Source organism: Corticium candelabrum, chromosome 4 (assembly GCF_963422355.1).
Source record: "Corticium candelabrum chromosome 4, ooCorCand1.1, whole genome shotgun sequence".
Classification (NCBI taxonomy): domain Eukaryota; kingdom Metazoa; phylum Porifera; class Homoscleromorpha; order Homosclerophorida; family Plakinidae; genus Corticium; species Corticium candelabrum.
In genome coordinates this window covers 7,843,499-7,857,177 of record NC_085088.1, presented here as the reverse complement: position 1 = coordinate 7,857,177, position 13,679 = coordinate 7,843,499, and the positions used below count along the sequence as shown (strand labels likewise).

At 40.3% G+C, this 13,679-nt stretch overlaps 1 protein-coding gene across 1 annotated transcript in view; it reads left to right on the top strand.

The window, feature by feature from the left end:
- LOC134178554 (splicing factor 3B subunit 3-like) overlaps positions 1–13,679 on the top strand; it is a 63,208-nt gene that overhangs the window by 84 nt on the left and 49,445 nt on the right. The window contains exons 2-5 of the mRNA XM_062645426.1: positions 80–357; positions 2,545–2,888; positions 9,847–9,988; positions 10,045–10,157. Coding sequence (XP_062501410.1) covers positions 132–357; positions 2,545–2,888; positions 9,847–9,988; positions 10,045–10,157 — 825 coding nt within the window. The 5' untranslated portion in view covers positions 80–131. The remainder of the gene's footprint in view (positions 1–79; positions 358–2,544; positions 2,889–9,846; positions 9,989–10,044; positions 10,158–13,679) is intronic.

The following is a 13,679-nucleotide window of genomic DNA, read 5'->3' as shown; positions in this document are numbered from 1 at the left end:
TTGCACATGGTTCTACTCGTTCCGCGTACGCATGACGTGACAGCGAGGTATATTATTGATAGTAACTGTTAACTTTTAGTTGGCGGCGAAGTTGTATCGACTTCGAATCTCGGAAATCATTGCACTTGGTGATGTATCTTTATAATCTGACGCTGCAGAAGGCTTCTTGTATCACGCATGCGGTGCATGGAAACTTCTCAGGAGCCAAATATCAAGAGATTGCTGTTGGACGCGGCAAAGTTCTAGAGCTCTTACGTCCCGATCCGAACTCTGGGAAAGTTCAGCCCGTTCTGTCTGTAGAAATATTTGGAGTCATTCGTTCTCTTTTACCGTTTCGTTTAACTGGAGGAACGAAAGGTGAGTTTATTACAAACGGATAAATTAGCTGATGTGTACGGTATTTTGACGTGCTGTGTACGGTATTTTGACGTGCTGTGTGGCGGGTAGCGGTGGTAGTCATGGTCATGGTGTGTATGCCGGTGGTCGTCATAGTGTGTGTGTGTGTGTGTGTGTGTGTGTGTGTGTGTGTGTGTGTGTGTGTGTGTGTGTGTGTGTGTGTGTGTGTGTCGTTGGACTACATATATACCCAGCATTGTTGCACTCCATGGACTGGATACTTTGGTTGAGAAGTTCTACACAGACGTGCACGCAAGGATACACGCACACAGGCATGCACATACACACCTGAAACCTAAACACAACCATCAGCACTGATGATGCTGTTTTATCTCTAAACTGTGATGACGCAAATATGTATGAAAGTAATCCATCACCGGTAATGGTCTTGACCTCATGCTCTTGTGTCGTTTGAGATTTCCTGGTCTCTTAATTAAAGGTTATGTACACTTTGTTTTTGTCATACATTCGCAGATTTCGTCCGCTCTCTTGTTTTGTCCTCTTCCTTCTGTAACCTAGTGTCTCTTCTTATCAGCATGCTTGTTGTGCAAATGGTGTTCCATACCATGTCTTTCTGTCCTGAGTCTAGTTGTACCGATTTGCCTGAATACCAAGCAAGTTCATGTCTTTAGTTTGTCTGTCTTTCCTTTGTGTTTCTCACCATGAAAAGGTCTTATTGCAGTAAGTTGATCAAAAGTACACACACACACACACACACACACACACACACACACACACACACACACACACACACACACACACACACACACACCTCCTCCTCCTGTATTGCTGCCATAGTAAAGAAGAAACCGTCATGCTATCTCCATACAGGGAAGCAGAATGGTAAAATCCAAAGTCCGTAGATCCTTGAAAACTGTCGCCGCCGCTCTTTATGCATAAAAACAAACTGAGAGGCTTGCAAGACCCCTGCAGTTGTGCAGGAAAGGACCGAGTTTGGATGACATTATCAAGCCGACATCCTGGACCCAAGCTCAAAATGGTCTTCCCCTGCAATGCCCTGTGTGTGTGTGTGTGTGTGTGTGTGTGTGTGTGTGTGTGTGTGTGTGTGTGTGTGTGTGTGTGTGTGCGTGCGTGCATGCGTGCTTACGCGCGCGCGTGTGTGTGTGTGTGTGTGTGTGTGTGTGTGTGTGTGTGTGTCCTCCTCGTCTTCATCATTGTAGATCTTTTCGGGCATCTGGTAAATCTTTTGAGTCAAAGGTAGCCGAACGGAGGCAAGCAACTACACAGCACAGCGTACTGTGGCCGCCACCATGTCACATCCAACACACACACACACACACACACACACACACACACACACACACACACACACACACACACACACACTGGCAGACTACCACATACCTTCACTGCATATGAGCACCAAGGTGTAATGAGGTTGTTGGTATAATATTTTGTAGCCAAAAATCAAGACTCAAATTAAGTGAGATGTGATGGTATCCAGGAAAGGTAATGCAACTTATGGTATTTGGATGAGGAGTCAGCTGGAATGCTTCTTCTTTGGGGTTTGCAACTACAGTATGACATATACAGGGAGTGGTGGATTGTTCTCCATAAATCCTAGAAACCACAGGCATAGCTAAAGCATGCCAGGCATTATACTATCAGTGACTCTGAATCATAATTGTAAACGTCATCAAAAACAGGCAGTTATACTGCTCATGCGGCACAGGCAGCTGATACACAATTTGAAAAATTACCGAACATGCCTACCTAAAAGGGTGTTTCCGGGCAATGCCTATCTATGCTCCTGACATCAGCAAAAAGAGTAGTTGGTTGTTGAAGGTTGTAATGATGAGCATATTTTGAAGCTACAATTTGAATGATCTTGTTTTATCTTTCATAACTTTGGGAGCCTGTGTTGTTGTGGTTATTGAAGTGTTATTTGTTGAAGTGGATGTAAAAGCAAGGTTTATAAAAGTTTGTTTTGAAAAGACACTTGTCTTCAGAACTGATAGTTGTTCATGATGCTATTAATTTTAGACCAAGAATGTACCCCTTTCTTTGAAAGGTAAGTAAATTTGTATTCTGTTGAGGATGTATGTAATACTATTAGTAACAGTTAGATGACTTGTACTAGTTCTTGGTTATAACACAATTGTTGTACTTGGTTGTTGGTTATTGTAGATTATCTTATTGTTGGATCTGATTCTGGTCGAATAGTCATCTTGGAATACAACCCAGCAAAGAATGTATTTGACAAAGTTCATCAGGAAACGTTTGGGAAGAGTGGATGTCGACGAATTGTTCCTGGCCAGTACCTAGCTATAGATCCTAAAGGAAGAGCTGTTATGATTGGAGCACTGGAGAAGCAGAAATTTGTGTATATTTTGAATCGTGATTCTGCGGCACGGTTAACTATATCTTCACCACTGGAAGCTCACAAGTCACACACAATTGTGTATTCAATGGTGGGCGTTGATGTTGGGTTTGAGAATCCAATGTTTGCATGTCTAGAATTGGACTATGAGGTAAGGTATCTTTGTTTAAAGAGGGAGTTTCCTTAAAAACAACTTGCCTTTAGAAATAAGCATTAGTTTAGAGGATGTTAGTTTCATTGCCAGTTTGCTTTTGTTATTGAAATAGGAATGATTGCTTTTGATTAGCCATGATGTTGTGGAACGAGGTCAACAAAGGGAGTTTTTTTGTTCAGATCAACATGAAGCATTTACTGTATGGTGCTCGACAGTTTACTGGACGTTCTGAATCATTACTTTCTGTACGGCCTGTTAGGGTGTTGTCACTAAAGTCAGACTTACTGCTTTTATCTTTTTGTTTCTATTGCCAAATAATTCAAACAATGCAACCAATGGGATCAGCTATCAAGTGTATATTTATGCTGTTATGCTATTGATGTAAACTTGGATGGTATAATGTAGTGAAATTCATCTGTGTTGGCATTATTGTTTGCATACACATGCTTCTTAATTTACATTTTCTGGTTTCTTCTGAATGTGTGTACACCAAGAAAATTCCAGTTTTATTTTTTGCTACTTGTTATTGAGATAATCAAAATGTAAGCTGTAGGGAGAACTATATTTTCTTAATCGTGATATGTAGTAAGAGGAACCCACCGATGATATGCTACCATAAGTATTAAAGGGGTGTCCTTAAATGTCAACAGTATTTTCAGTTTAAATTTTACATTTGTAGGTTGTGGGATCTTCTCATTTTAAAATAGAAAGTACTATTGATGGGTCATGTGTGTAATGAGGAGCTGTAGGTTTAGATTGCAACCGCATGTACACACATGGAAAGTACTGTCGTTTTGGGAGTTGTATGCAGCTGGCTGTAATTTCCAGTGTTTGCACTGAACCGTGCTTCTTCACAGTGCTTTGAATTTGAGAATCGGCAAATAAAACTATGCAGGTGAATGAGCTAGGAGAGCCCAATCTTTTGTGATTAAGAGTTTAGCCTTAGTCATTAAGCTTGTGCTGTGTTTCTGTCATTTCACAGTAGCTAGACAGACGTTTCTGTTGTTACTGTGCCTAAAAGGCCAATCCTTCAAGGATTTACTCAGAGCATTATATTTTACTTCCATTCCTGTGATGGTTCCTGTACAAATACTATCCAATGAACAAGATTAGTTGGGTTGCACAACAGTTAATATCTAGTGTCTCTTCTGAATGTTTACTGTGTATATTATATATTACTCAGCTGTAAATGGGATATGCTGTGTTGATTCAATGACTACTTGTCTTGGGCCATGTATTTTGCATGTTCAGAGTGCATGCTGTCAATAGGGTTCCTATTGCAAATGATGAAGGGGCTGGGTGTTCCTTTGTAAAATCTTCATAGGTTTTCTACTGTAAACGATAAGGGGTGAGTGGGTGCACGATGAAGGGAGAGGGAGTGGGTCTTCTTTTGTAAAATTTCATTCTGTACAAACTAACAACATTTATGGACAGCCTTACAGTATTTACATAGTAGTTAAGACGGAGAAATTTGACAGTGATGATGACAGTAGCTTGAAATTGGTGGACAAGTGCTCATACATTAAATGGCCAAAGAATATTTCTCTGCATTGTATCAGAAGTTAGATCAGTTGTGAGTGATCTGTGGTATAATTTTTGCACATTGGGACATGAATGTTTACCATGTCAGTTGTCACTCTTAGGTCAGCTTAATTAATTGCATTACCCACAACTTTGTTAGACTGTAATGGAAGGCTTTATGTGGTATATGTGTAATTTAATCATTCAATACTACACTGGCATGGCCACAAGCTGTTTTGGCTGAATGTATGTGTACAACTACAAATTTAGATCATTTTATTCTGTTGTTGCTGCCTATGTAATGGCAATTAATTATCTGTAATGGTAAGAACATGCAGCATATGTGTTGCCAATAGAGCTAGACTGCACTAGCAAGTGGGTGTTGATGGTTCGTACTTTTCTGATTGTTTATTAGCATTTGATACGGTTCTGACTAGAACACTGTTCACGGACTGCAACAGTTTATTCTTTACTTTATAAAATGACTTGACCTTTTGTGTTGTTGTGAGTGGCATAGCTGCCCAGCAAATGCTTCATGTTGGTCTGTGCAGAAGTCTGTTTTAGTTGGCTTTACAGTTGCTGATGTCATGGTCCATGGAAAGCAGCGATTTCTACCAAACAATTATTGAAGCAGTTGGACTTGAAACTAATGTTATTCAAGTTTTTTTATCATGGAGAATGTTTTTTGTTGATTTCCTGTTAGAGATATTGCTGGTAATTAATTTGCCATACAGTTCTACATATGTGTGTGACATTAATGATGCATTTTTGAAACTTGAAATGTTTCGCCAATTAAATTTGATGGCAATAGTATTTAATTAGCTTTGAGTCTTTGGGTGCATTCGATTTGCAGTTTTAGAACTGAAACTGAGAGTTTGTCGCAACTGTTGGAGCTGACAGATCCAGAACTAAATCGAACAAAAAATCTCCTGTGAACCGGAACTGCTAATGTCAATGCCTACTTCATCAGCTATCGATCCATTGACTACCAGAGCGACTTAATTAAGGCTGGTTTACAGTAACTTATGCAAGCTGAGCGTTAACCCATGGTAACATCAATGCAATGTCAGCGTCTTACTGTAAACGTGTAACACCTTTTGCTACGTTCTGACCAGTGTCGAGACGTTGGACCAGACCTGAGCTCTATTCCAGCGTCAACATAATGTAAATCGGAAATAGACCGGTTTCTACCAATTGGCTGTCACTCTTTTACTCACGTGATCGACACCAGGAACTTTACACAGCTGATAAGACGTTGCTGGGTTGTGCTCAGACATGTTGAACATTATATCACTAAGTTTCAGCGTCTGACTACGTAAGTTATACACTGAGCCGACCCTCGACTTGTGTAAGTTACTGTAAACTATCCCTGACCTTGTGATGGATGCCAATTTTCCTCAAACAGGGCGATAGCGCACACGAAATTATCAGTATTGTTGTCTGCAAATGGTGTGCCATCACTCTTTTCGGACTTTGCAGAAAAGAGGCATGTCAGTTCAAGCAGTTCCAGCTCCCTGGACTGGACTGTCAGAATCAGTTTGAACAGAACTAAATCAAACGTGAGTTCCAGCAGTTCTATAACTGAAAATCGAACGCACCCTATGAAAGACAGTCTGATCCTGAACTGTTCATAATGTTCCTAACTGAATCTTACTGATAACGGACTTGATTCCCAGACTCATGCACCAATCTATCTGTACCAGGCTAATGTTCTGCTGATGTGTGTTGTTCATGCAGATAACTGATTATTGCATGCTAAATTACCGAGGCCGTGTTTCTAAATGAGTTCATAAACTAAACCAGTTCAAGAAAGCAACTGTTTCCACTGAGAACTCACGCATGTGTGAGGCATCTTGACAAGTCTGTTTTGCAATGGTGCAGTATTCCTGGAATGATGCTTGCTGTGCTACATTGCGCTGTTCTGTAGCAATAGTTGGATGTCACTGAGACTCCAAATTCAGCATCTAGGTACATGCAATAGCTGCTGATTTCTCTCCCATACTTGATGACGCTTCCGTATTTCGAGGCAGTCCCATATCAACAAAATAATAGCAAATATTACGAAAAAAGGCGTTGTTATTTGTCAGACCATCTTCAAGCATGCACGTTACCATCGTGTGACACTTAAACCTAAACCACTTGCTAAACCTACTACAAACAGGTTTAGGAAAGCAGTGTAGGTTTAGAATTTAACTTGTTTAGTGCAGATAGAACACAGGTTAATCCTTAAAGGGGAAGTCCAACAAAAATGAACTTGTATGAGTAGATCTTACCAAGGCAAATCAATCGGTATAAGTTACTCCGTTATCTTCGCTTTTGTAAATGAGACCGAGCGATGTTTCTGTGATGTGCAACGTCCACGCACCTGCTCCGTGCTTCCTGGTCGATTAAGCTCCACCCACTGCAAACGAATTAATGCATTTACGGATGACTGCTACGGGTAAATCAAGAATGCGGGATGTGAATGCAAAGATGTTATGAAGATCTGCCTTCTTGCCGTCAGTGGTTCCTCTCTAAAGTAAAATGGTGTCGGTAGAGCTGTTTTCCCGCCAGACTTTGAAGCAGAATTCCTCAATACCATGGCTTACCTAGAGAACGCGCTTGTGCTAGAGTATTTGTTTATTCTTGTTCTTTTAATATCTGAAGAGAAACGTTCAGCTCGCCGTCTGGCCTGTGCAACAGAGGAAAGTACAAGCGCATTTTCTAGGTAAGCTGTGGTATTGAGGAATTCTGCTTCAAAGTCTGGTGGAAAAACAGCTCTACTGACACCATTTTACTTTAGAGAAGAACCACTGACAGCAAGAAGGCAGATCTTCATAATATCTTCACATTCACATTCGGCATTCTCGATATATCCGTAGCAGTCATCCTTAAATGCATTGATTCGTTTGCAGTGGGCGGAGCTTAATCGACCAGGAAGCACAGAGCAGGCGCGTGGGCATTGCACATCACAGAAACATCACTCGTTCTCGTATACAAAAGCGACGATAGCGGAGTAACTTATACTGATCGATTTGTCTTCGTAAGATCTAATACAAGTTAAGTTCATTTTTGTTGGACTTCCCCTTTAATCAAGTTTAGCTTAAACCACTTATTAAACTGGTTCAAGCACTAGTGGAAACGCACCCTGGGTCACTATTATGCCTATGTGCAGTTTGATAACTCTGACATGGAAAACGGCCTTTTTTCAAGTTTAGCCTAATCAATAACTTGAGAATGAGAGACCGATCACACGTGTTTTACACTGTAGTCCAGCATCTATTTTGCACACCAGTAAGTAGCTACTTGCATGTTATCTAGTGTGCATTCTGGCTAGATCTTTGTTTCATGCTTCAAAAGAAATGATAGATTTATAATACTAGAAGAAAGGAAAGATTTTGATGTAGTTTCTTATCTCTTCTTTTGAAGCAGCAAGTTGACACGTGTATTTTGATGTCTGATGGTGCGTGTACCTTGCAATAGTGCACGCAAGCTTAGCTAAAGACATGAAGTGCATGCTAAATTTTGTCTATTTCTTCATAATAAAGTCACGTTTGGCTTTCCATAAACAGGAGCAGTGTTGTATGCTTTATGTCTTTGGGAAATCTATGTTGTCTTAGGACTACCTAACAAGAAGGGTTTCGAGCTGTGCACATGCCTAATCATAAGCAAGCTGAGTTCTGGGCACCTCAATTTAGTTCTGTTTGGTTGAGGGACATTCTACTGTAATTTTTCTACTTTTGCGTAATCTGTTTTCAGGGGCAATCGGAAGTAAGTTTTAGTTGTAGGCATGTTTCTCACGTTCGCAGCTGTACTACGGGCACTAGTATTAGTAACAGGGTTGCCACACCTACGAATTGTCTACGAATTTTGGCTGCAAAAAGCCGCTTACAAAATACAGATAGGCCTACGAAAAAATAGATCGTCGAATATGTCGTGGCTATCTCACGAATGATCACGAAACTATGATCTCCAAGCTTTGTGTAGAAGGTGCTATTCTTCTTTCTTATGCCTAGTTTACTTCTTGCAGAACGGTTTCGGAATCTCTGAGACTATAGTTTTGTGATCAAACATCCTGTTCACGACGTTCTGATGGTTGCTTGTGTGCTTCCGAATTTCACGGATCTAAAGCCAAACTCAGATGTGTGCGAAATAAATAATAGCTAAAACTTTAGTAGCTTCTCTTTGTGGAGGATCCTAGGGTGTTGAGCAATGGAGAAATGCTGTACTTCGACTCAGTAATGAAAGATCCCGAACTTGTAGCAAGTAGTGTACATGCGTAAATTGTAGCAAGCGTGGTGCTAGTAATTTGTGTGATAGAGATTAGATAAACAGTACAGTACTGAATACTCCTAAAACAACAATGAGAACATAGCTTGCAAAGGCTGATTTCTCTACTGAAATCTGAACAGTAATGGGCGTGGTTCCAACAAGACCAGATGGTCGTGTCACTGCAGTGACATTTTCTTACGGATTTTCGGCGGAAAAAGTGTGGCAACCCTGTAGTAGATTGCTGTACCCTTGAGTCTCTCAACTTTATGTTCTTGTGATATTGCCACGGTAGACCCTCACATATCCAACCCTTTTCGCAAAGTGGATATGACGTCACAAGTCCATTTGCGCAAGTGCAGTGACAACATGCAGTGATGACGACAAAAGATACGGAGGCTTCTAGGATTAGTTTGGCAATGGTAGTTTGCATATAGTACACATATTACATCTTCGTGCAATTATTTTATCACTAGAATATTGTACATATTTCAGAGTTCAGACCATGTACATACTGGGACTCAAATTTGCAGACTGGAACTTTGAGGTACGGTTGAAACTGCGACACTTAGCTTATCCGTTCTTTTTACGTAGCTGACATCTATTCCTCCATGGCTTGCCCAAGGGGTCGGATATGCAAGCATACTAGTGTACCTTCGAAGAGAGTGTCATCAACATTTGGTTTATTGAAGTTATTTAAGTGGCTGTACAAACGAACTCGTAGTTGAAGAAGGTACCTTTCCATAACAGGAAACGGCCTCTTCAATCCCAACTAAGTTTGACTCAAATGTAGAGCCCAGAACAACTGTTGAAATTTTTAATGCTTTCGGTTACAACCGTTGTCAGATGATGTGCCAAAGAAGAAACATGCTCATAAGAAGACTAGCATTCTCAAGTCAGTCTTAAAAGTTAAAGTTAAAAGTTGTGCAATGACCTAGCAAACATTGATTGAATATGCCAATAAAATTGACCATAGTTTTATGTTTTTTAATATTGATAAAAGAGATCAACAGGCTTAACATGATTACAAAACTTTGGGATTTACAATGTGTGTGTGTGTGTGTGTGTGTGTGTGTGTGTGTGTGTGTGTGTGTGTGTGTGCGTGCGTGCAGGTGTGTGTGTGTGTGTGTGTGCACACATGCGTGCGTGCGTGTCATGCAAGTGATAAAGGCTGGTTTTTTTATAGGATGCTGACACTGATACTACGGGAGAGGCAGCTCAAGCAGCTCAACAGACACTTACATTTTATGAATTAGATCTTGGATTGAATCATGTTGTCAGAAAGTACAGTGAACCATTAGAAGATCATGGCAATTTGTTGATTCCTGGTACATGCTTATTTGTTGTTATTGATTCTGTTGCTGGAGAATATTATGTGTGTTAGTTCCTGGAGGTGGTGAAGGACCTAGTGGTGTGCTGATTTGCTCTGAAAATTACATAACATACAAGAATTTTGGAGAACAGGAAGACATACGGTGTCCTATACCACGGCGAAGGGTAGGGAGCAATCGTTGTTATGTTTTATTTGTGTGATGATGTGATGATGTAAATTCTTACAATGTGTCCCAACCACTGAAGTTGGAGTCTTTGAATTTTTAATTCTATAGGATCTTCTTTTACTGTGGCCAGATTTTCTTTGTTGGTTATTTTATGCCATTTAGACACTCCTAAGAATTGTTCTAATACATTTCATATGAAGTGTGTTTAGCTTGCGAATGTTTGCTTGAGTTACGGCCAAATCTCACAGCCATACAACAAGACTGACAGAACAATACCCTTCTGCTCCTAATGTTTTTCAAGACTCCAAAAATAGTTTAGAATTTATGAATCCTAATTTTTTCAAGGTCTCGATGTGCAATATAAGTCATTTTTCAATTTAAGTACAGTAGGACACCACTTATCCGACACTCAGTTATTCGACATCACGGATTATCCGAAGGTGCATCGCTTGTCTGAACTGCAAGGCTGTGCACACACTAGGATATACGATTCCTGTGTGTACAGTACTGTATCTGTGATCCACGTGTCGTCAAATTAGATGTGAAGCTCTAGAAACGGTTCTTCAGTACCTGGAAGAACAACCTGAACTTTCAGTAAGCACAATGGTCCTACTGAATGGGCTGCTGATGAAAACTACAGCAAGAAGAGCGAAAGCATTGATCTAGACTAAGATTAGTGGTTACTTTAAGCCTCGACAGTTCCCATTAGTGTTCTCTCTAGTCAAAGAAGTTGTACTGTATTAGTTGTTACGTGTACAATTAGATATTGAGCTTCTTTAAGTAGTCTGCAGTCCCTTTTCAAAATGCTTCAGTTATCCGACGTTTTCAGTTATCCGACGTCCTTTTGGTTCCATGCCCATCGGATAAGTGGTGTCGTACTGTATTTGTTTATTTATTCTGTCAAATCGATTCAATTCTCTAAACATTTCTAGATGGCATCTTGATCTGCACACTTCTGTTTAGCGGCCATTTTTGACGATGTTTCATGCACATGCACAAAAACCAAAAGCCCGGACATCTGACAATTTTCGAGACCAAAATATTATTTTTCCTGTTATCTCATTATTTTTCAAAGGCAAAATTTTTGAAAAGATAATATTTGAAAAAACAGTACGAGCAGTAGGGTAGTTCGGAAAACTTTCAGTTTGATGGCTCTAGAGAAATTTCTATTGGAAAACACTTGTTTCCCCCAACAATTGAATGCTGTACTGGCTTTAGCAGTTCTATTTTCAATTTCTTCACAACACACACACACACACACACACACACACACACACACACACACACACACACACACCATCCATCCATCCATCCATCCATCCATCCATCCATGTTCTGCTTTCACTTGAGTAAGTGGTGCAGGCTACATTGTTAGGTCACTTGTTAGGACTTTATTGCTTCCAACGTATACATAATCTTTTGACTCTGTTTGGATTTTGATTGCAGAACTTCATATGATTTCTATAACATTGCTGTTTAATGTTTTGGTGGTAGTGACAACAAGAGAGGATCTTTTGGGCTGCTGCTCCATGTTTCTGTCATTAGTGATTGACAAGGCCTGCCTTTATTTTGGGTTGTAAAGTGCAACCAGGTTGAATACACTCTAGGTCGGTCTGATCTGATGTGATACTTGCTTCCCCTCATTTCTCTTCTTTTTCTTCTTCCTTTTATCGATTTTCATTTTTTTCATTTTTTCAGCTTTCTCATTCAACTCTGTAACTACAGAGTCCACTATGAATCCATCACAACATCGACCTATCTCAGTTTCTGGCCGCCTACAGAACGTTTACCTTCTTCAATTAAACTTGCAAACCAGCAGTTGCTTTGGAATACGATGAGTCTCCATCTTGGCTACGTGGCCTAACCTCCTGAGCCTTTTCTTCCTGATCATTGTTTCCACAGTCTCAATAGTTGCCTTAGCCTGAACATCGGTATTCCTCAGGCTCTGCTTCTTTCTTACTGATATGGTAAGCAGCGCAGTATGGAAAATAGGGAATTATTTTGGCTCGGACAAACTGAGCCTTGGTAGGACATTCTTGTATGATGTTACATGTCTAATTAAGTGCCTCCCCTACTGTAGCCATTTTGCATGTAATTTGTTACAACCAACTTCCAAGAAAGAAATGGTGTTAAAGGCAGCTGAGATTTTCTCTGGATAAAGCATGCTTGGAAGCACATAAGTTCATGAAATTAACAGTTACACCATTGGAAAGACCATCATGTGTTAAGAGACAAGGGTTACACTATCATATGCGTATGGGTGGATGTTTGTCCTAACATGTCCTAACACTGGTGCAGTGTTTGTTCGGACAAACAATGCATTTGGTGGGACATTGTCCTATGTCCTACTATTATTTTCCACACTGCAACGCTTGCAGATAATCTGCAGTCTCTTGATGTGCTGAGACAGAGGTGTCCAAGTCTCACTGCCATAAAGAAGAGTTGGTATGATAGCTGCCTTGAACATTCGTAGTTTAATAGGTTATTTGATTGATTTCTGATACCAGAGGATTTTACAAAGAGATATGAAGCTGTTGGATTGTTTACAAATTCTTGTACTAATCTGTCTGTCTAATTGACAAGACGATGCGACAAAACTTCCTAATTATTGAAAGTACATCTACAGGCTCATCTGTGCTGTGTAAAGTGACTCTTTTTGGAAGTTGTTGGTTGTTAGTAATGTCTAGAATAGTTTTCTTTTGGGGACTGGTGGAAAGGCTCATTTGGTTGCAGCTCAGATCTAGATCTAGTAACATCTCTTCCAACTCATCCATGGAGTTGCTGTGCAGACACGTGTCATCTGCATACTCAAGATCTGGGATCAAGGTTTGATCTCCTCGTCTTCTTTCTGCTCCCCACTAGCTCAGCTTTTGTGTTGAAAACGATGATAATTCCATTCCCCAGGTGCTTCTGCAGAAACATGTTAATAACTGCATCAAAAATAGGTTAAACAACACTGGTGCCTACACATCACCCTGTCTAACACCATTTCCAATCCAAAAGTCTTTGGAGACTTTGCCAGCTGCTCTCACAGCTCCACTGGTGTGTTTAAAGCCTTTTAAGATGTTCAATATCTTGAGTGGTAAGCCATAACAGAACTCTAGCGCAGACCATAATGCTTCACGATTAACTGAGTCATATGCTTTCTTCAGGCCCACGAAACACGAGATGTGTGGTTGGTGAAATTCACGTGCACATTCCATCAACACCGAAGATTAACTACATATTACGTATAGTTAAAACAGTGGACAGGCGGCTGAAACACTTCATTCAGGTTGAGTTGGATGTCTCCAATGATGACGTAACAACACCGAAGATTAACTACAAGTAAAAGTTAAAACAATGGACAGGTAGGTGGCTGAGGCACTTCATTTGGGTTGAGTTGGATGTTTCCAACAATGTTGGGTACCTCCTATGTAACTGGCTCAATGACAAGTGTAGATAGGTAGGTGCTAGCACAGACACAGTCTCTAATAGGTCTATAGCTTGTTGCCCTAGCAACCGTAGACTTCAAGAGCTA